The 22,403-nt window shown below is 43.5% G+C and overlaps 1 protein-coding gene and 1 long non-coding RNA gene across 3 annotated transcripts in view; one reads left to right on the forward strand and one right to left on the reverse strand.

The window, feature by feature from the left end:
* Nucleotides 1–22,403, reverse strand: part of ABCG4 (ATP binding cassette subfamily G member 4) — a 104,091-nt gene that overhangs the window by 18,141 nt on the left and 63,547 nt on the right. Inside the window, exons 7-12 of one of the 2 annotated variants that reach the window (XM_077456820.1) lie at nucleotides 14,491–14,614; nucleotides 14,260–14,374; nucleotides 13,605–13,735; nucleotides 8,807–8,908; nucleotides 3,257–3,425; nucleotides 2,899–2,999 (exon numbers count right to left, since the gene is read on the reverse strand). In XM_077456820.1, coding sequence (XP_077312946.1) covers nucleotides 2,899–2,999; nucleotides 3,257–3,425; nucleotides 8,807–8,908; nucleotides 13,605–13,735; nucleotides 14,260–14,374; nucleotides 14,491–14,614 — 742 coding nt within the window. Of the gene's footprint in view, nucleotides 1–2,898; nucleotides 3,000–3,256; nucleotides 3,426–8,806; nucleotides 8,912–13,604; nucleotides 13,736–14,259; nucleotides 14,375–14,490; nucleotides 14,615–22,403 lie in introns of both variants that reach the window. The other variant, XM_077456819.1, reaches the window with a different exon arrangement.
* Nucleotides 1–22,403, forward strand: part of LOC143933790 (uncharacterized) — a 283,408-nt gene that overhangs the window by 3,015 nt on the left and 257,990 nt on the right. The window lies entirely within an intron of this gene.

Here is a 22,403-nt window from a genome sequence, read left to right on the forward strand (position 1 = left end):
TGCGGACCGTTCGTGCCACACGAAATTTGGTGCAAATGGTCCACAAAGTTCTGAATTCGACGAACGGCCAATGTTCGAGTCGAACACCAAGCTCATCCCTAGTCACCGTGCACTTTTCCAACTTGACAATGATCCAAAACACACATCTAAGGCCACTGCTATATTTATGAAGAACAGGGTGAAAGTGATTCAGTGGCCAAGTATGTCTCCTGATCAGAATCCAATCGATCACTTATGGGGAATTCTGAAGAGACAAGTTGAGCATCACTCTCCATCCAGCATTAAGGCTCTAAAAGAGGTAGTTCTTGAAGAATGGAAAAAGATAGATGTTGCAGTATGCCGCCAACTTGTTCGTTCCATGCCTAGAAGACTTGGTGCTGTCCTTACAAATCATGGAGGTCATACAAAATACTAGATGTAGTTGTTTTTGTTGTGGGGTTTATCAGTGGCGGCCAGTGGTAATTTGTTTTTGTTTTTTTTGAGGGGGGGGGGGGGATAAACAGTACCACCCCCAACCCCCCTGGCAGTTGGTCAGCAGGCTGGCCTCAGACCTGTTTCTGATTGGCCAGGTTGAGGATCAGTGTTACAACAATGAATATTAATTCACAGTTGTAACACCTGGGTGTGCTCATGTTGCAATGCTCTGCGCTCACGCTATTTTGAAGCCTATTAGCGCCTATGGCGCTAAGCAGGTGCTTAAAAAGAAAACACCCCACCACTGTAATTCTTGCGGCCGGTGTCCTGAAAGGGGCCAGAAGCATTAATAGCATTAACAGCGACTGTGAATAGATTCATGCTATGCATGAATCTATCCATTATACATATAGGGGGTGCCATGGAAATAGGGGGCGGTGCCCGGGCTCCCCTAATGGATAGGCTGCCACTGGGGTGTATTCATTTTTGCATCAACTAATTTGAGTAAAACTGAAGATGAAGATTTTGTAATCCAAGTTATATTATTAACCTTACTTTCATGTAAGGTCGAACTAAACAAATGTTCTATAAAACTCAGTTTTATCGATATTTTGGAAATTGTTCTTGCGTTCATTAAGATATTGCTTAAAATTTTCCTTTTCAAAAGGGGTGTATTCATTTATGCAGAGCTCTGTGCCATAAATGTCCTAGAGTTACACAGATAGCAATATTTTAGCGTAAAGACAAAGGTAATCTACACGATACTTATAAATTTAAAGCTAAATTCTGGGTACGGCATGTTTCATATAGTTACATTTGTCCAGCTTGGAAGCTGAAAATCACTGTAGTAAATACTGTTACTACAATGATCTCCACCAGTTTCCAGGTCCCGTTTTAAAAGGCTGTCCTGTTGTTTACTGAACTATTTGGCACAGGCAACATTCAGGGAACACTTTGCATTTTTTCAATGATTATTCAGTGTTCTTGGACTAGATATGGTGGAGATTGTGACATCACCACCCCGTATTTCCACTTTGCCCTGTCAGAGAACATTTATAGAGAGAAATGCAAGTTATTCTCTGAGTAGCACTCGATAGATCGCAGGGCTACCACAGTGTTTTACAGCTTCCACAGAATGCAAAGTGTTTCCTGAATGGTGCCCGTGCCAAGCAAACCACCTCCTGTGTTCACAATGCAGCACAGCAGACACTCGGTATGGGAACCAGAAACTAGTGTAGTAGTGGTGCCAACTACAGTGATTTCCAGCTTCCACAGGAATCCCACAGATATGTTTCATACAGATTTACATTGCTCCAAGGTGGACCAATGTGTAAAAACATCCAAATCTAAACTTCAGCTTTAATCTCTTCAATTAATCCATGGAATTATTCACATCAACTATGGTTTTTAATATATCTCTATTATATATATCTCTATTAACCAGTTCCCGACCAGCGCACGCCGATGTACGCCGGCAGAATGGCACGGGCAGGCATATTGGCGTACAGGTAGTCCAATCTTTAATTTCCCTGCCATCGCGAGCGTGCCGCTGGCGGTGCGCTCGCGTGCTGGTCGGGACCCCCGTGAGTCCAATCGCGGGTCCTGCGGACTCGATCGTCATCGGCATACCCACAATCGTTTCACGGGGCGGCTGAACGGAGAGATGCCGTTGTAAACAGCATCTCCCCATTCTGCCTAGCAACAAGTGATGCTGATCTCTGCTCCATGTGATTGGAGCAGAGATCAGTGTTCACTAAATGAAAGCCCAGCCCCCAACAGTTAGTAACACACCCCTAGGGACACTTAACCCCTACACTGCCACCCACTGGTTAACCCCTTCACTGCCAGTGTCATTTACACAGAAATCACTGCATTTGTATAGCAGTAATTGCTGTATAAATGACAATGGTCGCAAAAATGTGTCAAAAATGTCCGATGTGTCCGCCATAATGTCGCAGTCACAATAAAAATCGCTGATCGCCGCCATTACTAGTAAAGAAAAAAAATATTAATAAAAATGCCATAAAACTATCCCCTATTTTGTAAACGCTATAACTTTTGCGCAAACCAATCAATAATCGCTTATTGCGATTTTTTTACCAAAAATATGTAGAATACGTATGGGCCTAAACTGATGGAAAAAAATGTTTTTTATATATTTTTGGGGGATGTTTATTATAACAAAAAGTAAAAACGAATGCGTTTTTTTCAAAATTGATGCTCTATTTTTGTTTATAGCGCAAAAAATAAAAACCGCAGGGGTGATCAAATACTACCAAAAGAAAGCTCTATTTGTGGGAAAAAAAAGGACGTCAATTTTCTTTGGGAGCCATGTCGCATGACCGCCCAATTGTCAGTTAAAGCAACGCAGTGCAGAATCGCAAAAAGTAGTCTGGTCTTTGGCCAGAATAATGGTCCGGGGCTGAAGTGATTAATATAAGTAAATATTTATCCTAAGAAACCCAAGAACAAAGCATATATTACCTGAAAGGGGACATCCGCCATTGTCTTAGCCAGATAATAAGCTTTCAGGCTGTACCAATAGTTCAAGTGTTCCCTAAGGAACACAGACATTTCCAGGGGAACTGTGGAATAAATAATCAATACTGTGATAAAGAAGGACAGGGAAGACTCACTGAAAACCTTGGATGAAAGAAATGAGTGGGGATGAAGTAAAACGACTGGAAAATCAGAAAGTGAAATACACTAATAATAAAAGAATGGACAAAATAAAAGGTGAACCATGGTATGAAAAGAGGAGGTCAAATGAAATACATAACGAAACATAAATTAGTTACAGGGAGAAGACAAATATAGAGGATCATATCACAGTTGCTCTTACAGGTAAGTACAGTGGGCATGAGAGCTGCAAACATAAGAAAGAGCATCGAGAAGAACAGGAAGCCTGTGTTATTGAACACTTTGCTGGCATCATCCCCAATGTTCAGGTACAGTAGCCCAATCAGAACCCCGATACATAGGTGAGACATGAAACGCAGGTGAGTCAGGACCTGGGAGGGTGGGAAAGTACAACGTTACATGTATTTCTCTGCTACAGAGAAAATTAACTACTTGGAGTAGGAACAAACCAAGTAGAATCATTTTATACATATAAAGAACCATTGAGGGGGAAAGTCATAGGAATTGGAATCAGACATAAAAATAAAGACATTAGCAAGGTAAAGATATATAGATTATATCATGCAGTCATTTTTTTATATAGAATAAACAGACAAGACAGTAAAACATATTATTCTATTATTTCCATGCATGTTAACTTTTTAACTTAAAATAGTGCTAGGCTCTTGTTTTTACAATACATATACTTTATTTATTATGTATTATATAATATTTTATGCAAATATTGAATCATCTTGATCATCGGATTATTTGGGTTGACCACCATGTTATGGATGTTTTATGGATACTTTCTTGCTATATAGATTTTATTGACTTGTATCACTACAGAGTTAGCATGAGATAATTGTTTAATTTTTATTATTTTTCTTTTTTTTACATTATCCATAAAGAAGGGGAAGGCTTTTCCCTGGAAATGCATTGGCTGTACCTGATGCTCCCTTTGTTGTTCTCAGAATGGTAGCAGTCTAGGACCAGAACAAGGTCTACCCACACTACAGTGGTGTGAAAAAGTGTTTGCCCCCTTCCTCATTTCCTGTTCCTTTGCATGTTTGTCACACTTAAGTGTTTCGGAACATCAAACCAATTTAAACAATAGTCAAGGACAACACAAGTAAACACAAAATGCAATTTGTAAATGAAGGTGTTTATTATTAAAGGTGAAAAAAAATCCAAACCATCATGGCCCTGTGTGAAAAAGTGATTGCCCCCTAAACCTAATAACTGGTTGGGCCACCCTTAGCAGCAACAACTGCAACCAAGCGTTTGCGATAACGTGCAATGAGGCTTTTACAGCGTCCTGGAGAAATTTTGGCCCACTCATCTTTGCAGAATTGTCCTAATTCAGTTACATTAGAGGGTTTTCGAGCATGAACGGCCTTTTTAAGGTCATACCACAACATCTCAATAGGATTCAGGTCAGGACTTTGGCTAGGCCACTCCAAAGTCTTCATTTTGTTTTTCTTCAGCCATTCGGTGGTGGACTTGTTGGTGTGTTTAGGATCATTGTCCTGCTGCAGAACCCAAGTTCGTTTCAGCTTGAGTACACGAACAGATGGTCGGACATTCTCCTTCAGGATCTCTTGGTAGACAGCAGAATTCATAGTTCCTTTTATCACAGCAAGTCTTCCAGGTCCTGAAGCAGCAAAACAGCGCCAGACCATCACACTACCACCACCATATTTTACTGTTGGTATAATGTTCTTTTTATGAAATGCAGTGTTCCTTCTACGCCAGATATACTTGGACACACACCTTCCAAAGAGTTCCACTTTTGTCTCATCGGTCCACAGAATGTTGTCCCAAAAGTCTTGGGGATCATCAAGATGTGTTGTGGAGAAATTGAGACGAGCTTTGATGTTCTTTTTGCTCAGCAGTGGTTTTCTCCTTGGAACTCTGCCATGCAGGCCATTTTTGCCCAGTCTTTTCCTGATGGTGGAGGCATGAACGCTGACCTTAACCGAGGCAAGTGAGGCCTGCAGTTCCTTGGACGTTGTTGTGGGGTCTTTTGTGACCTCTTGGATGAGTCGTCGCTCCGCTCTTGGGGTAATTTTGGGCGGCCGGCCACTCCTGGGAAGGTTCACCACTGTTCCATGTCTTCGCCATTTGTGGATAATGGCTCTCACTGTGGTTCGCTGGATTCCCAAAGCTTTGGAAATGGCTTTATAACCCTTTCCAGACTGATAGATCTCAATTACTTTCTTTCTCAATTGTTCCTGAATTTCTTTGGGTCTCGGCATGATGTGTAGCTTTTAAGGATCTTCTGGTGGACCTTACTGTGTCAAGCAGCTCCTATTTAAGTGATGCCTTGATTGTGAACAGGTGTGGCAATAATCAGGCCTGGGTGTGGCTAGAGAAATTGAACTCAGGTGTGGACAACCACAGTTATAGTATGTTTTAACAAGGGGGGCAATCACTTTTTCACACAGGGCCATGATGGTTTGGATTTTTTTTCACCTTTAATAATAAACACCTTCATTTACAAATTGCATTTTGTGTTTACTTGTGTTGTCCTTGACTATTGTTTAAATTGGTTTGATGTTCCGAAACACTTAAGTGTGACAAACATGCAAAGGAACAGGAAATGAGGAAGGGGGCAAACACTTTTTCACACCACTGTATATTTTCATCACGGACCTGCTACTTTGAAGGAAAACACACCTTACTGTATATCCATCAGAACCAATCTTCCTTTTTTTTTGTTCCAGCTTTATCATATACACATTTAGCCAGTAAAATAGGAAAGTAGTGGGGTATTTGGCGAAATGTATATCTACCTAAACTTATGTAATGAACATGTTTTGATATTAGCACAAGCTGTTTTCACAAAGAAAATAAAAGACCACATATTAGCAGAATTTCTTGAGTAATGCTGAAAATTGTCTGGAAAAGGTCAGTTTGGCAGAAATCGGCTAGCTTTCAGCCCATGTGCACAGATCCCGGTCCAGCAGAAGCCGTTCTCATGATTGGCTTCCATTGAATGGGCATGCTGGAAAACCAGCATTCGATCAGTGCTGGCAGCCAATGGCAGTGAGAGCTGATCGGTGTGTTCTAGTAGGAGGGTGGTCCCCCTGGCAAAACACAATAGCGCAGCGGTAGAGATCGCTGTACTAACATTGCTCGTGTTAGCACAGCAATCTGTAAATTTTTGTTTTCATTCAGCCCACTGGGTTTAACAAAAAAAACATATAATGTGTTCCAGGTTTAAGATTAGACTCCATCTCTGTGTACCAAACCTCCCTTATAACAAAGTAGAATAAAAGTTTGTACTCAAAACTGTTGTATGAGCTGTGTATACCATAATGCAGGCTATTCTCTCTATGATTTTACCGAGGAAGATACATGGTTCATTATTAGAGATGAACAGACTGATTTTAACTAGGATTTTATCTCAATCTCTACAACTATCGCAAAGTGGAAAGCGTCAAACTTTTTGCAATCTGTGTCAAAAATAAATTACCATTTTGGCTCTTTGTGACCTTGGCGTTCTCGCTATGTGGTCTTCTGTGATCTCCCTTAAAGTGGGATTCCGCTCTTTTTTTTTTTTTCTTACCTGTCTCACAGGTGGGCGAGTGCTACCTTCGATTGGCATCCACGTCCGGTGTTTATTTGACCCCCGGCGCGACGAATCTTTTCCTCAGGATGACTTATAAAAACCTGCTCTGGCGTTTTCCATTTTAACTGTGGGCGTCTGAAGCCCACAGGCATTTACTTCCTGGTATATGATGACGTCTGGCTCCCAGCATGCTCCGCTCCATCTTGCACATGCTCAGTGAGAGCAGTGTAATGGCAGATACAGCTGCCTGCCCACTTTAAAAATGGCAAATTCGTACACGTCCTCGTCACGTGACCGGCGTCCTAACGAAATCTCGCGAGATTTCGCAATTTCATTGTCCCCCATGGATTCTTGGGAAATAGCTTACAAATTTCCCAGGGACCATTGCGAGGACGATAGCCACGCCTACTCCCACGGGAGGACAACCCGGAAGTCAGCTGAAACATCAGAAATAAAAGGTAAGTAAATAATATTTTTTTTTTCAGGGTTCGTTTAGGTAAGTATGCTATCTGTTGATTTTAATAACATGTACTTTCATTTTTAGGTACCAAACCACTTTAAGACTGGCTATTTCCACAACACTGATCAAGGGGAGTTGGGTTACCAGACACAACCTCCTTATAAATGCATTGCCATTCACCATTTAGTGATTCCACTGATAACTGCTCAGAGTTATTATGTGTCATAGTTACAATGTATCAGGCTTTGCTATGCTACCATAGATGAAGCATGTCTTAATTGCTTGCGGTTATAACTACTGGCCATCAGTTATAATTACATCTCACTCAATAGCATGTAATTCATTACAACCACAAAGAATGTTTTTTCTTACATTTAGGTGCTCATTACAAGCTCTCAGTAATTCTTCTTAGGAAAGTTTCCATGCCAGTGCAATACTACTGTATGTAAAATCCCCCATTCAAACATTATATACTGTAAAAAAGTGGTCTCAAATCAAAAAGTCTTACTCCATTCGTCCTTTTTGACCTTTACACACAATATCAAATTTATTTCTTGCAGCAAGCTGCGGTTCTAAATCTATAATTTTGAGAGTCTCCTAAGTAGGAGAACATATAGCAGGGGATAGATTAAGAGAAGGTGTGCCTGGAGGCAGCCCACCCTTCCTAAAAGGGTGCAGGGGCACATCGCCATCACTGCCATTGTGCTCTTGCTGGGTGTCCGGTGCATGCTTGTGCCTTTAAGGAGGGGTGGGCTCCCTCCTGGCACACCTGTCTGTAATCTGCCCACTGCAATATGTGTTCCTACTTAGGAGACTCTCATAATTATAGAGTTAGGACCGCAGTTCACAGAGGAGCCTTGACATGGGCACTGTGACTTATGTATATACTGTATTTGCAAATGTGTGCAAACAAAACCCTTTGTTTTTATGTATATTGTTAGACAGGGACAATTTGGTTGTTTTGCAGGCTGGCTAGTAAGGGTGCTGGGCAATAATTTGTTTGTTTGTGATCTATTTGACATTCTCCTGACCAGTGATCTCTGTTTGTGGGGCTCTATATGACATACTCCTGAGCATGGCACACTGTATGCTGAGCTGTATATGACATTTTTCTGACCAGGGTGCTTTTGGCTGTATATGACATGCTTCGGATGACTGCAACTTTTATGCTATATTGTACAACAGTTGCAGGTTGCCAAGTAGTTATTGACTATGTTAGTAAAATTCTGTTTCAAGGTAGGATGTGCCTAGAAAAGCTTATGCAGTGGAGTTTCTTTTTGTTTTAATTTTTTTTCTTGCGCTTAGGTTTGTATGTGTCTGATAGACTTGCTTAGTACAGTAATTAAAGCATATTTTGTGGGTGCAGGAACTGTGCTATGTGTTACTGTGTACTGTGAGTAGGCTCAAGTTTTAAGTCTCCCCCACCTCCCGCAATTTTTTCACACCCATAATGTGGTGTGCTGAATATCCCCATGACCCCCCCCTGCGCTGAACAAAAACTACTGCCCTGAAAGTCTATAATGCAATATACAAATTGTGGCACATTTATACACAAAATAGGACCACAGGAGGAAATTTCCAACATCTTCAAGAGATCTGATTTTTCCAAACATTACTGCATTATATATGAGCTGAAAGTTTCTACTATTTACCTGGACAAATAGGCAAGTATTATTACTGTTCCTGGTACTTTCTATCACTGTTTAAATGTTATATTTCCCCACTCTCATTTAACATACCGTGTCTCTCAGGATAGAAACAAATGTGCGTCTGAAGAGGATGGAGAACTGGTTCATAGAGCTTGTGGCAAAGGTGCGGCTTTCAATATGGCCAGACATATCCTGCTGGAAGAGAAATTATATTGATTCATTATAACACTGAGGTATAATAATATGTCTGGCTACCTAATGCCCCCCACTGCATGATCATCCTAATGCTTCCAGTGCATACTCATCCTAATGCTTTCACTACATGCCCATCCTTACGACCCCACTGCATAATCATTCTAATGCTTCCAGGGCATGCTCATCCTAATACTTTCACTGCATGACCATCCTAATGCCCCCACTACATGACCATCCTAATGCCCCCCCCCCCCCCGCATGACTATCCTAATACCCTCACTGCATGACCATCCTAATGCCCTCACTGCATGACCATCCTAAAGCCCTCACTGCATGATCATCCTAATGCCCTCACTGCAGGATCATTCTAATTCCCCCATTGCATGATAATCCTAATGCCCTCACTGCAGGATCATTCTAATTCCCCCATTGCATGATAATCCTAATGCCCCCACCACATGATCATCCTAACGCTTCCAGTGCTTGGTGATCTGCCTTCAAATACTGTTTGTTAAGTGGTTGCAGTGTGTTCATTACAGAACTGTACACGAGACAGCGGCTATATAGATCAAAGTGTTATTCTAAAAAAGAAGTTAATTGATAAACAATATCCTGAGACCTTGGTTGATCAAGCTTTTGAATATTGCATAAAAAGGAAACCCCCAAAAGCAGTCCGTGAACCAGAAGAGCATTCAATTAGATTCACCACTACATTTCATTTCCAGTTCAAAAAGATTGCATGATCATCCTAATGCTTCCAGTGCATACTCATCCTAATGCTTTCACTACATGCCCATCCTTACGACCCCACTGCATGATCATCCTAATGCTTCCAGGGCATGTTCATCCTAATACTTTCACTGCATGACCATCCTAATGTCCCCACTACATGACCATCCTAATGCCCCCCCCCGCATGACCATCCTAATACCCTCACGCATGACCATCCTAATGCCCTCACTGCATGACCATCCTAATGCCCTCACTGCATGATCATCCTAATGCCCTCACTGCATGATCATCCTAATGCCCTCACTGCATGATCATCCTAATGCCCTCACTGCAAGATCATTCTAATTCCCCCACTACATGATCATCCTAATGCTTCCAGTGCTTGGTGATCTGCATTCAAATACTGTTTGTTAAGTGGTTGCAGTGTGTGCATTACAGAACTGTACACGAGACAGCGACTATATAGATCAAAGTGTTATTCTAAAAAATACGTTAATTGATAAACAATATCCTGACATCTTGGTTGATCAAGCTTTTGAATATTACATAAAAAGGAAACCCCCAAAAGCAGTCCGTGAACCAGAAGATCATTCGATTAGATTCACCACTACATTTCATTTCCAGTTCAAAAAGATGGAGAGAATATTGGACAATCATTGGGACATCCTACAACAGGATCCGCACCTCAGAACAGATTCCTGAACACCCTAGGGCAGTGATGGCGAACCTTGGCACCCCAGATGTTTTGGAACTACATTTCCCATGATGCTCAACTACACTGCAGAGTGCCAGTGCATCATGGGAAATGTAGTTCCAAAACATCTGGGGTGCCAAGGTTCGCCATCACTGCCCTAGGGTAACTTATCAAGGAGCACCAAACCTAAAAAATTAAATTGCTCCAAGTAAATTTAAATCCAGTATAGTTTCTCCTATTATGCCAGTCCTAATACCACTGATAGGCATGTACCAGTGTCATAAGGCTCTTTGCAAGACCTGGTAGTTTGTGCAGCACGGAAAGAAATCTTTCAGCACAAAAAGCAAAACCTACCAGCTGAAGGATTTTTTTTAACTGCTCTTCAGATTTTGTAATATATGAGCTCACTTGTCCTGCCGTCTAATTTATGTAGGCCGCACCATACGAGCTTTAAGAACAAGATTTGGCGAACATAGGAGACTCATTGAGGGAGGGACTGATCCACATACTGTCCCGAGACATTTCACTGAGGTCCACCAAAAATCTACCAATGGCCTACAAGTGTGGGTCATTGAGCAGATTAGCTCCCTCTCTGCAGCTGAATGTTTTAAAACGCTTGTAAACCCGCTGATGTTTTTTTTGTTTTTTTCCCACCTGCAAAGGAAAAGGCATAATGAGCTAGTATGCACCGCATACTAGCTCATTATGAAATACTTACCTTAGAACGAGGCCCCCGACATCTGGCCCGATCCACGCTGAGGGAGCTGACATGTTTCCTCAGCATTTCTTACGGTTATCATCACTCCCTAGCACGCGCGTGGGAGATTTCTTCCCGGGAGGGTCCGGCGTCTGCTGGGCTTTCAGCCGAGAATCCCCTGTGCGCATGTGCCGCTGCAGTCAGCGGCGCATTGCGAGAGGACTATCTCCTAAACCGTACAGGTTTAGGAGATTTTTTTTACCTACAGGTAAGCCTTATTATAGGCTTTCCTGTAGGTAAAAGTCCCAAAAATGACTATACAACCACTTTAAGAAGCTATGTGCCAGAGAAACTAGATATATAATCTTGATGTCCTTTCACCAGGTGGTATCAATGAAGGTATCGAAATATCCACTATTCTTAATAAGCCCTTCCCTGTTTCACTGAAAAAAAAGCCCTACCCTGAAAATAAGACCTACAAGGACTTTAATTAGGGCTTATTTGGGGGGTAGGGCTTATATTGCAGCCATCACTGACAATCACGCTAGGTCTTATTTTTGGGGAAACAGGGTAATAAACACTGGCTGGTGATTCTTTTTGTCCAATGTAGCCTAATATTGGGCCATGAGAATCCCCTTCCCCAGGTGAAGTGCCATGTCTGAGCACATATACCTTTTATTCATATCCATGAAATATTTAGCGTATCACTTAATAATACAAATATATAGGTATAAAAAAAATAATATGATATCTTTAAGTGTATGTTTCCAGTTTTGTTGATACATGCACATTTATAATTGTGACATTTATAATTGAGCCGTATCACTTCCATTTATCTACTGCATTAATTACGTAGTAAACTCAGATTATATATTCTAAAGTTTTCTTGTGTATATATATTATAATTGTTGTTATATTTATCATTGGATGGACATGAATTTGATGAGGTCACATCATCTGATTGTTTATCCTTTATTATTTATTTAATCCATTTAATTTTTTTTGGATTGTGTTGGCTCCAATTGCTATAATGAATTCCTTGGTTTTATTTATTATTGTTCCTTAAAATACCAATGTTTTCTAAAAGTACATTTTACTATTACTATTAAAGTGGATGTAAACCCAATTTTTTTTTTTTTTTTTATATCATAATGTATAAGATTTCCTATCAATTGAGCCCAGTCTTGCCACAAAGAGTTAATCCAGCTCTGAACAATCCTTTTTTATTGTTCACTAAAATAAATCTTGACAAACAGAGAAAACCTTTGTCAAATCCTCCCCCTTGCTGTGAGTGACAGGTGATTTACATATCTTGTGCACTAGCCTAAGACATGCATTATTTTTTAATTACCACCCCCACTCATTTCTTCAGCAGCTCTGCAAGGATTGGCTGTTCCACACCTCAGCATGATTTGGCATGCTGAAGTCATGTGGGGACTTTTCTGGGTTTTGTCTGGATGTTAGTGATCATAGCAGAAGTTCAGTGTAAGAAATACACAGGAGAAAATGTATGTTGGTAAGAAGAGTGTAGAGGTGGGTGGGGAGCCTACTGACATCATGACTCCACCCACTGAGCCCTGGAAAACAGACCCACCCACAAAATCTGCAGTTTTTCGGGTCTCATAGCAGACAGACGGGAGACATTTGACAGATAAGTATACATGCAGGAGGCATGTATATCCTTCTAGATAACCAATATTGCAGTAGTTTAGAAAGGATGAGAGTGGGTTTACATCCACTTTAAGTTTTATAGATTTTTAATACATTTTTATTATGCCGTATCATAATTTATTATAAGCTATTTTTATTGATTTTTATATATCTATATCATAATTTATGTGTATTATCGTTCCTGAACCATATGTCTGTGTGTTCGCCTGTTTTGGACTATAGCTCCTTATTTATTAATTTTGCTCCGCCATACACCTTGACTGAAATACAAAGCAATACCCCCCTTCCCTGTGTGTATTCTATATAACGGCCCCCTATGGTCCCTTCAACGTAGTCAGCTTGAGAAAGGAGCGTGGCTTGCCGTAATACTTGCACATTCTCACAAAACGCATTGCATAGTGTGCAATGTCATCCTCCCTTGCCATCCTATCTACAGCGCCTCACGCCTCACTTTGAGTCTCCCCACCACATTCGGCTTTCCTACACCAGCGGTGGCTTCAGTGAAGACAGAAGACAGCGTTTGCATGTGAAGGACCCAGGAAGCAGGATCGTCACCCTTGGACTCACCCTTTGCTGGGACCACATCCTGATGCGCTTTTTACTTACTACTCAAATGTGAGTTGCCAATTTATTGTACTATTAAAAGTTTTACAAACACTACACTTAGAGGAACCTCTTTCCTTGTCTTTTGCAGTCTGTTGGGAGCCTGGTTTCTTTACCTATGTGATGGCAGCCTGAGTGTTTTGGACTTTTTACCCCCCATTCATAACTAAAATATTTACATGGCCTAATATAGACTGTGTGATTTACAATATCGAACTTGTAAAATTGTATATGGGATATTATGGTTTAAAGTTTTTTGCGCCTTTATTTGTGTTTTTGTGAGTATATATACTTACTGTGGGACATAGGTCTAGTTCGATCATAGATGGTTTACTCTTTTCCCTGTGGATCGGGCACAGTCCATCTTCCACTGCTCGGAATAATACTGGATTTAGGTCTCCGTACTCCCCTGAGGCTATTTCAATAACTAGATGGTAAAAATGTCCAGGTTTAGTCAGATAGTAAGAAAGCACAAAAACAATTATATATATATATAAAACTTTGGAGGTTATGTATTCAGGCACTTCAAGGTGAATGGAGTTCAGAAACCCATAGCAACCAGATTTAGGGCTCATTCACAACAGGTGCATTCAGTTGCATTGATCATCGCAGACTTAACGCAAAAACAATTGTTTTCCATGTGCTCTGTTCACATCATACAAGTGGGTTGGCGTTCCATTAGAATGCTATAGAGATAAATGTATTTTTTTTGTTAATGGTAAATAAAGTTAAGAAAAATGTATAAGTGATCAAGGTAAAATACTTTGCAGCGCTTGTGCACAGTGCACACCAGCGCAAGTGTTATATGCACTTTAATGTGCACCGACTGGTGTAAATGGGCCCTTAGAACAGGGAAACCAAATGCTGATTAACCCTGTATGGGTGTTATGGGCTGCTGCACATTGCCTATTACTCTTGGCCCTATTATATAAAAGCCTGAGTATAACTTACTGAAGTCCGCAGGGTTGTGGTAGGTTGGGCAGTGTAATCCTAATCCCTTCAGATATGGAATAAGGTGAGTTACAGACCCTCGATATATGCACTGACCCTGACTGAGAATATACAACTGAAAACACAGAAATCACAAAGATTACAAATGGAAATGAAAGCCACTAACCTGACTGCAGCAGGAGCTAACACATATATGTAACAGAAAAGGTATGCAAGCATACAGTTACACACCTTGTCAAACATTTCAAACAGTTTGGCGCTTGGTTGATGTATGGTGCAAATGATAGTACGACCACCTTGTGCCAGAGAGCTCAATAGTGACACCACCTGGAAACAGGATGCACTATCCAAACCACTGTAAAAAAAATGCAACAAAACAGAAAGTATGATTGCTGAAATTTGATTGATTGATGGCAGATCATTGGAAAACAGCAACAACAAACCATGGTCTTTAGAGCTAAACTCCAGGAAAATATAAAAAACACAATTTATTACATCCCTGTATTCAGAAATTGATCATTAAAGATTTTGTAAACCTATTTATTTCAGTATGTTTGGCATCATGCCTTACTCTATATTTTTTTCATTAATCAATCCATTTAACTGTGAATCTGTTGTGAAGTTTCGCAACTGAAGATCCTATCAGTAACAACACTGCTTGTTGCAAGCAGACAACACTAAGCCACTATAAATGTTTTTAAAGCAAGCAGTGTAAATACCTGTCTATGGTATCAGCCTTTTGCACTCTCTTTTACAGCAAAGCTTGGACTGGGATAAGGAAAAGCATCACAACAGTGGCGTAACTAGAACCTTCAGGGCCCCGATGCAAGAAACCATGAAGGCCCCCCCTGAACCCCAGCCAGGGCCCTTCCCTCCGAGTCTGGCGGTGGAACTCCAGGGCGTGGTCACAGGTATGACCTTCGTGAGCCCTGTAGTTCCACCACTGGCATCAGTAGTTTTTTTTTATTATTATATTTTTATTTTTAGGTGCCCCATTGGGGGACTGTCTCTAGGCAGGATGGAGTCCCCGTCCCCAGAAGAGATGAGGTCCTTTTCTCCAGGGCAGCTCTCAACTCTGGCTGGGGAGAACAGACATCAGACTGAGCGGCAATGCATGGAGCAGGAGAGGGGTACTCTGAGGAGCCAGCCAAGGACACAGGTCATGCGGGGAATGCACAACTAAAGAGCAGCCAGTGTGATAGTCGAGCATGGAGCTTTGCTAGTCACCCTCCACCTCCAGCCACCCGTATGCATGGTGCACTGGTACCCATAGCTGCCTATGCTGCTGCCGGCCATATGTAGAGGGGGCTGCATGGGCCCCCTGCAGCACAGGGCCCAGTTGCAGTCGCGACTGCTGCACCCCCTATAGTTACGCCCCTGCATCACAAGGTGCAAATCTATTGTTCTGCAGCATCTCTGTGCTAAGAAGGAAAGTACTATTAGTAGGAGAGAGCAGAGTGACAGACAGCCCATCAGTCTGCTGCTGCTTCTTTCACTGTCCAGTCAAAGGCTGGGAGAGGGACAAGACGTTACTTATTTGCTGCAGAGAAAAATCAGGTCTTCTGCCCTACCAAACTGGGTTGTGCTATGTGGCAAAGATGTGTAGTCTTAGGACTGTAAGAATAGGAATACAAATCCTGTGTATTTAACTGTTTGCTTATAGTTCAGCTTTAAAAAGCTAAAACAAAGTTCACAGTCCTTTTAATGTGTGTGGCTTTTCATTTTATGTTTTAGTTACTGTCTTTATCAAATTAAAGTGACAAAAATAGGATTTTTTGAACTCACCGTAAAATCCTTTTCTCTGTAATTCACTGACCGACACAGCTCCTCTCTAAGTCATTGGTTGTTATGCCCACCACTAGGAGAATACTAGGCATTAGTTGTTATACAACACTCAGAACTCTTTAGTTCTGCCCGCGGAGCGGTCCCTTGGGCAACAACCCTCCAGCCTGCTATGCAGTCATCAGTACGTCAACAAGCAGTATAACTTAAAGAGAAAAAGGAGGGGCGGGTACTGTGTCGGTCGGTAAATTACAGAGAAAAGGATTTTACGGTGAGTACAAAAAATCCTATTTTCTCTTATATTCACCGACCGACACAGCTCCTCTCTAAGTCATTGCAGTCCCCAAGCAGTGCCAAACGAGGGGTGGGAAAACAGCATAGAAACTTCCTCCACCATGGCAAGTGGGAACTAGTATAACTTTACCCACAAAAAACAACAGTGCGTGGAGAGATCCACCACAAAACCAGGGTACCCTCAACAGGAGTGACTACCCACAACTGCACCAAAAACTGCGGAATGTAATGCAACAGCGCATTAACTCAACGGTACTGCGTTTTTATTGAAAAACCAGGAAAAAAGAAAATATATTGAATATTCAATTGCAACTATACGGCCGCCTGCAAAACTTTGCGGCCAAAGCAGGCATCAGCCGATGCACTAATGTCTACCTTGTAGAACTTGGTAAATGTGTGGACAGATGACCAGGTCGCCACTTTACACACCTGAGCGACAGATGCTTGGTGTCAGAAATCCCAAGATGTTCTGATTGCCCTCGTGGAGTGGGCCGTCACCAGAAAGGGGGGTCACCTGCCCCTTCAAGGCATAGGCTTGTACTACAATCTATCTGATCCACCTGGAAATGGTGGCCGACAAGATCGCCATGCCTTTCTTGGGACTAGCCACCGAAAACAAACAGTGAGTCTGACTTCTGAAAGGGAGCAGTGGCAGACAAATACAACTTTAGAGCCCGGACCACATCCAGAGCGTGAAGGGCCACCTCCTTAGGGTGCTTCGGCTTAGGACACAGAGATGGTAATACAATGTCCTCATTGATATGAAAAGCCAAGACCACTTTTGGTAGAAAAGACGGTTGCGGACGCTATACCACTTTATCCTTGTGGATAACCAGATAAGGTGACTTGCAGGACAAAGCCGCCAGTTTCGAAACCCTCCTGGCTGAACTGATGGCCACTAGAAAGACCACTTTCTGGGAAAGATTCAACAGGGGAATCTCCCTGATATTTTCAAACGGCGTTTTTTGAAGTGCCGATAACACCAAGTTCAAATCCCATGGGGGTAACGGCGAACGCACCAGAGGGACTACATGTTGCATCCCCTGAACAAAGGTACTCACTAATGAGTGAGACCCCAGGGGTCGCTGAAAAAGACAGCCAATTTTGAAATTTGATTTGAAATTTGCCCCTTAATGGCGCTTAACGCCAATTTCTGGTCTACTCCTTGCTGAAGAAACAGCAGGATCCTGGATATAGAAAAGGAGCGCGGATGCCATCCTTTCTCCTCACACATGGAGATATAGGCCTTCCAGGTACAATGATATATCTTCCGAGAAGAAGATTTCCACGCCCTCAACATAGTTGGGATCACCGAGTCCGACAGACCCCGGTTCCTCAACACCTGGCTCTTAATAGCCATGATGATAAAGCAGGATGGAGAATCGGACTTTGAGACAGAAGGTACTCTTGTAACGACAGTCGCCATGGGGCGTCCGCCACCAGGCGCACTAGGTCTGCGTACCAAGGACGCTGAGGCCAATCTGCGGAAATCAGTATTACTGGAATCCCCTCGACTTCCACTCTGCGAAGGAGACGTGGTAACAGTTTCAGTGGAGGAAGGGCGTAGATCAGCTGGTACTGATCCCACGGAGCCACCAGCGCATCTGACACATCTGCCCACGGATCTCTTGTTCTAGACATGAATCTTGGCACCTTCCGATTGAGACGGGAGGCCAGAAGATCCACGTCTGGTGTGCCCCACCTCAGGCACAAAAGCCAATATACCTCCGGATGCAACGCCCATTCTCCTGGGTCCAGCATCTGGCGACTCAGGTAGTCCGCCTGACAGTTCTCCAGCCCTGGGATGTAAATGGCCGACAGGGCCGGTACGTGTTGCTCTGCCCACTGAAGTATGTGAATGCCCTCCCGTGCGGTGGCTGAGCTTTTTGTTTCCCCTTGGTGATTGATGTATGCCACAGCCCTGGCGTTGTCTGACTGGATCCTGATCGGACGCCCCTGAAGTCTCGTTGACCATGTGGAGAGGCACAGCCTGATCGCTCTTAGTTCGAGCAGATTGATCGGCAACTTGGATTCTTCCGCTGATTAGAGACCCTGAGCCAACTGAACCCCCATCACTCCACCCCAGCTGGATAGGCTGGCATCCATTGTGATCAATGTCCAGTTCAGAGGAAGGAATGACTTCCCGGACTGAATCACCGGGGACCTCAGCCACCAGATCAGTGAATCTCTGACTGACTGGCTCACCTGGATCTGTCGATCCAGGGACAACTGGTAATTGTCAAATTTTGTCAAAGTCTCCTTCTGCAGGACTCTGGTGTGGAACTGGGCATATGGTACTGCCTCGAAGGAGGCTACCATGAGTCCCAGGACTTGCATGCAGAAGCGGAGCGATGACCACTTGCGGTTCATCAGCAGTTTTACTGAGGATCTGATAGTCTGCATTTTGTCTGAAGGGAGAAAAACTCTCGCTTCCATGGAGTCCAGCATCAAGCCTAGGTACTCCAGACGCTGGGTTGGTACAATCACCGACTTCTTTAGGTTCAACAGCCACCCAAATTCTTGCAAGGTCTGCATGGTGATCGCCACATCTTCCTCTAATTCTGAGGCGGAAGATGCCCTCAGGAGTAGATCGTCTAGGTATCTCACGATCCCGCGTTGCCGCAGCAACGCCAAAACTGGAGCCAATACCTTGGTAAAGACTCGGGGGGCTGATGCCAGACCAAAAGGAAGAGCCACTAACTGGTTTGTGGGCTTCCCCGACTGCAAATCATAGAAACTTTTGATGCCGAAGGCATATGGGTATATGCAGGTATGCATCCTGGATGTCTAAGGCCACCAGGGAGCCCCCTTGATGGAGTGCAGCGACTACTGAGCGAACTCATTCCATTCTGAACCTCTGCACTTTCACAAAGTGATTGAGGGCTTTTAAGTCCAAGATTGGACGTACCCCTTCCTTCTTGGGAACTACAAACAGATTTGAGTAGAATCCCTGCAAACGTTCCAATTTCGGAACCGGTACAACCACCCCGTGACTCAGTAGGTCCCTTACTGCTCCCAAGAGGGCCTCCCAGCGAGCCGGGGATACGGGTATGCTGGAGGGGAAGAATCTGTTTGGTGGCCAAGAGAGAAAATCTATCTTGTAGCCTGAGGAAATCAGATCACAGACCCATAGCCGAGAGGACCACTGGGCTGCAAACTCCGGAAGGCGACCTCCCACCCGAGACATGGGTGGGGGCAAACCTTCATGCAGTATCACTTTTGTTCACAGGCTTGTTAGGCTTGAGTGGTCGTCCTATTGGGCTGGGGGCATTTAGCCGAATCTCCGGGTGGATGAAAAAGCTGTTTGTGAGCAGAAAAAGAGGGCCCTTGCCTACGGAGTGGCTCCTTAGCCTTCCTGGGCTGTGGGAGTAAGGTACTCTTACCACCAGTGGCATTTTTAATAATGTCATCCAAAGAGGCTCCAAAGAGCCAGTTGCCAAAGAAGGGAAGATCCGTCAGGGCTTTTTTGGATGCCTGGTCAGCAGACCAGCATTTCAGCCGAATCAGGCACCTCAGCACCACTACTGACACTGAAGCCCTGGATAACAGAGGGAGAGTATCCAGGGCCGCATCCAGGGCCGTTTTTAAGGGAGGGCAAAAGGGGCAGCTGCCCTGGGCCCTGTTATTGTTGTGGGGCCCAAAGCAGCTGCCTCATACTTGCCAACTATCCTAAATTAAATTTACCCGTCCCTTGAGGTTTTAGTCCTGTGCTGTGTTCCAATATCTCAGTGTAAAGTGCTGTTACTAATGCTGCCCAGCTCTGCCCTATTGTTGTGTACAGGTGACTCATCTGTAGACCCTGTGTTTACATGTAAATGACCTGCATTCATATGTAAATAGTGACGGCATTCATATGTAAATAGTGGTGGCCGGCGGCATTGATATGTATATCATGCCCCTGAGGTCATATCCACAGTAATCTCTAGCAACCAATCAACAAGCAGAAATCATGTGCTGTAACTTTTAGTAACTAATCAGTGACCCCTAATGTGTGCTGTAACCTCTAGCAATCAGTCAGTGAGCGGTAATGATACACTGTAACCTCTGGCAACCAATCGCAATAGCTGCCTGATCTGATTCAGTAAACTGATTTTGAGTCTAGCTGCTATTTATTGTGTCTCAGACCAGGTGGAGAGCAAAACTGCATGGGGGGCCCCACAAAAAGTTTTGCCCAGGGTCCAATCAATATTAAAGACGGCCCTGGCCGCATCACAAACATATTTAAGGCTTTGCACTAGTTGGTCTGCTAGTTCCACGCAGACAGGAGAAGCCTGTTGCTCTCCCAATCAGCGGTGCAACAGTTTTGCCCACTCAGTTAGTGTCTGCGACACAAGTACGGATGCCAGTACTGGTCGCACAACTGACCCCACAAACGTAAACAAGGAACCAGCCACTGCCTCGGCCTTCCTGTCCAGTTGCTCAGCCCCGCCGATGCAAGGAGAGCTGTACTTACCAGTTCTGAAGAACTGGGAGACATTCCATCACTGATCAGTACAGGGTGGCTGTAGGCCTGGCATACTGTGACGCAGACATCAGTAGCCTGGTCATATCTATGCCCCGGAGCATAAAAGCTCACTGACCACCTCTGTAGCTGAGGTTTCCTCATGGCCTGCCTAGTGCGTAGCTGCGGCCTGCACATAATCGATGGCCAGACTGGGGAGACTACAAGGATAAGAGTATCCAGCCTGTCACCCAGCCAGCTGATGATAGCAGATCACAGGATCAATCATCTTGCGCAAAAAGCCACGCTTCTGCAGAAAAAAAGCACGGACCGATGGGCCCGCAGGGTACCTTCTCATTCGCTAGGCAAAATAAAACTGATGACTGCATAGCAGACTGGAGGGTTGTTGCCCAAGGGACCGCCCCCTGGGCGGAACTAAAGAGTTCTGAGTGTTGTATAACAACTAATGCCTAGTATTCTCCTGGTGGTGGGCATAACAACCAATGACTTAGAGAGGAGCTGTGTCGGTCAGTGAATATAAGAGAAAATAATCTTAAAGTTATTGTAAAGTCTTGTTTTTAATTCCTATAAAAATAACAAACATGTTATACTTACGCGCTCTCTGCAGTTGGTTTTGCACAGAGCAGCCCAGATCCTCCTCTTCTCAGGTGCCTCTTCTGTGTTCCTGGCCCCTCCCTCCTCTTGAGTGCCCCCACAGCAAGCAGCTTGATTCAGACACGGAGCCGCGGCCTGGCCCCACCCACTCTCTCCTCTGATTGGCTGGCTGAATTTGACAGCAGCGGGAGCCAATGGCTCCACTGCTGTGTCTGAGCCAATCGGGAGGGAGAGTCTTGGACGGCCGAGACACTCTGGACACTGCTGGATAGAGATGGAGCTCGGGTAAGTATTTGGGGGGCCTAGGGGGGTTGCTGCACACAGAAGGCTTTTTATCTGAATGCATAGAATGCATTCAGATAAAAAACCTTCTGACTTTACAACCCCTTTAACAAAAATGGATCAGAATTTATTAGTCAAAAAGCACAAAACATCTAAAACTGGGGGTTGATTGGCTACCATGCACAGTTGCACCAGATTCTGAGTGTAACGAAACGTCCCACACTCGCAGGACTCATTTGGCTGCAAGGCTGGAACATGAACTGTTTAATTGAAACAAAGGCACACAGATATAAACTCAGGGTATAATCCCCCCTTCTTTGCATAATGAAACAGGGCGGGGTAGACTTTACCTCCACCAGTAGCATGACACAGGTGTATTTAAACTTCTCATCAGTAGACTGTATTTGGGAGGGGCAGCTAATCCACAGAGACATATACATCCCATAATAGGTTGCTCCCAAGGCATACACAAACAATAGAACAATGGGATACAGCCACACCTCAAACAATCTAGTAAACAGTCTACAATAGTATATGAAACTCTCTCTCTCTCTCTCTCTCTATATATATATATATATATATATATATATATATATATATATATATACACACACACACACACACACACACACAGTGACTAATATGGCTAGTGCGGATCTGGGGTTCTTGGTCACTCTGTGCCCCTAACAGACACAAGGTAACTTACACAGGAAGGGCCAGGGGAGCTGAA

This window comes from Lithobates pipiens, unplaced genomic scaffold (genome assembly GCF_037356315.1).
Source record: "Lithobates pipiens isolate NorthernLeopardFrog02 unplaced genomic scaffold, aLitPip1_a1.2 Scaffold_27, whole genome shotgun sequence".
NCBI classification, from domain to species: domain Eukaryota; kingdom Metazoa; phylum Chordata; class Amphibia; order Anura; family Ranidae; genus Lithobates; species Lithobates pipiens.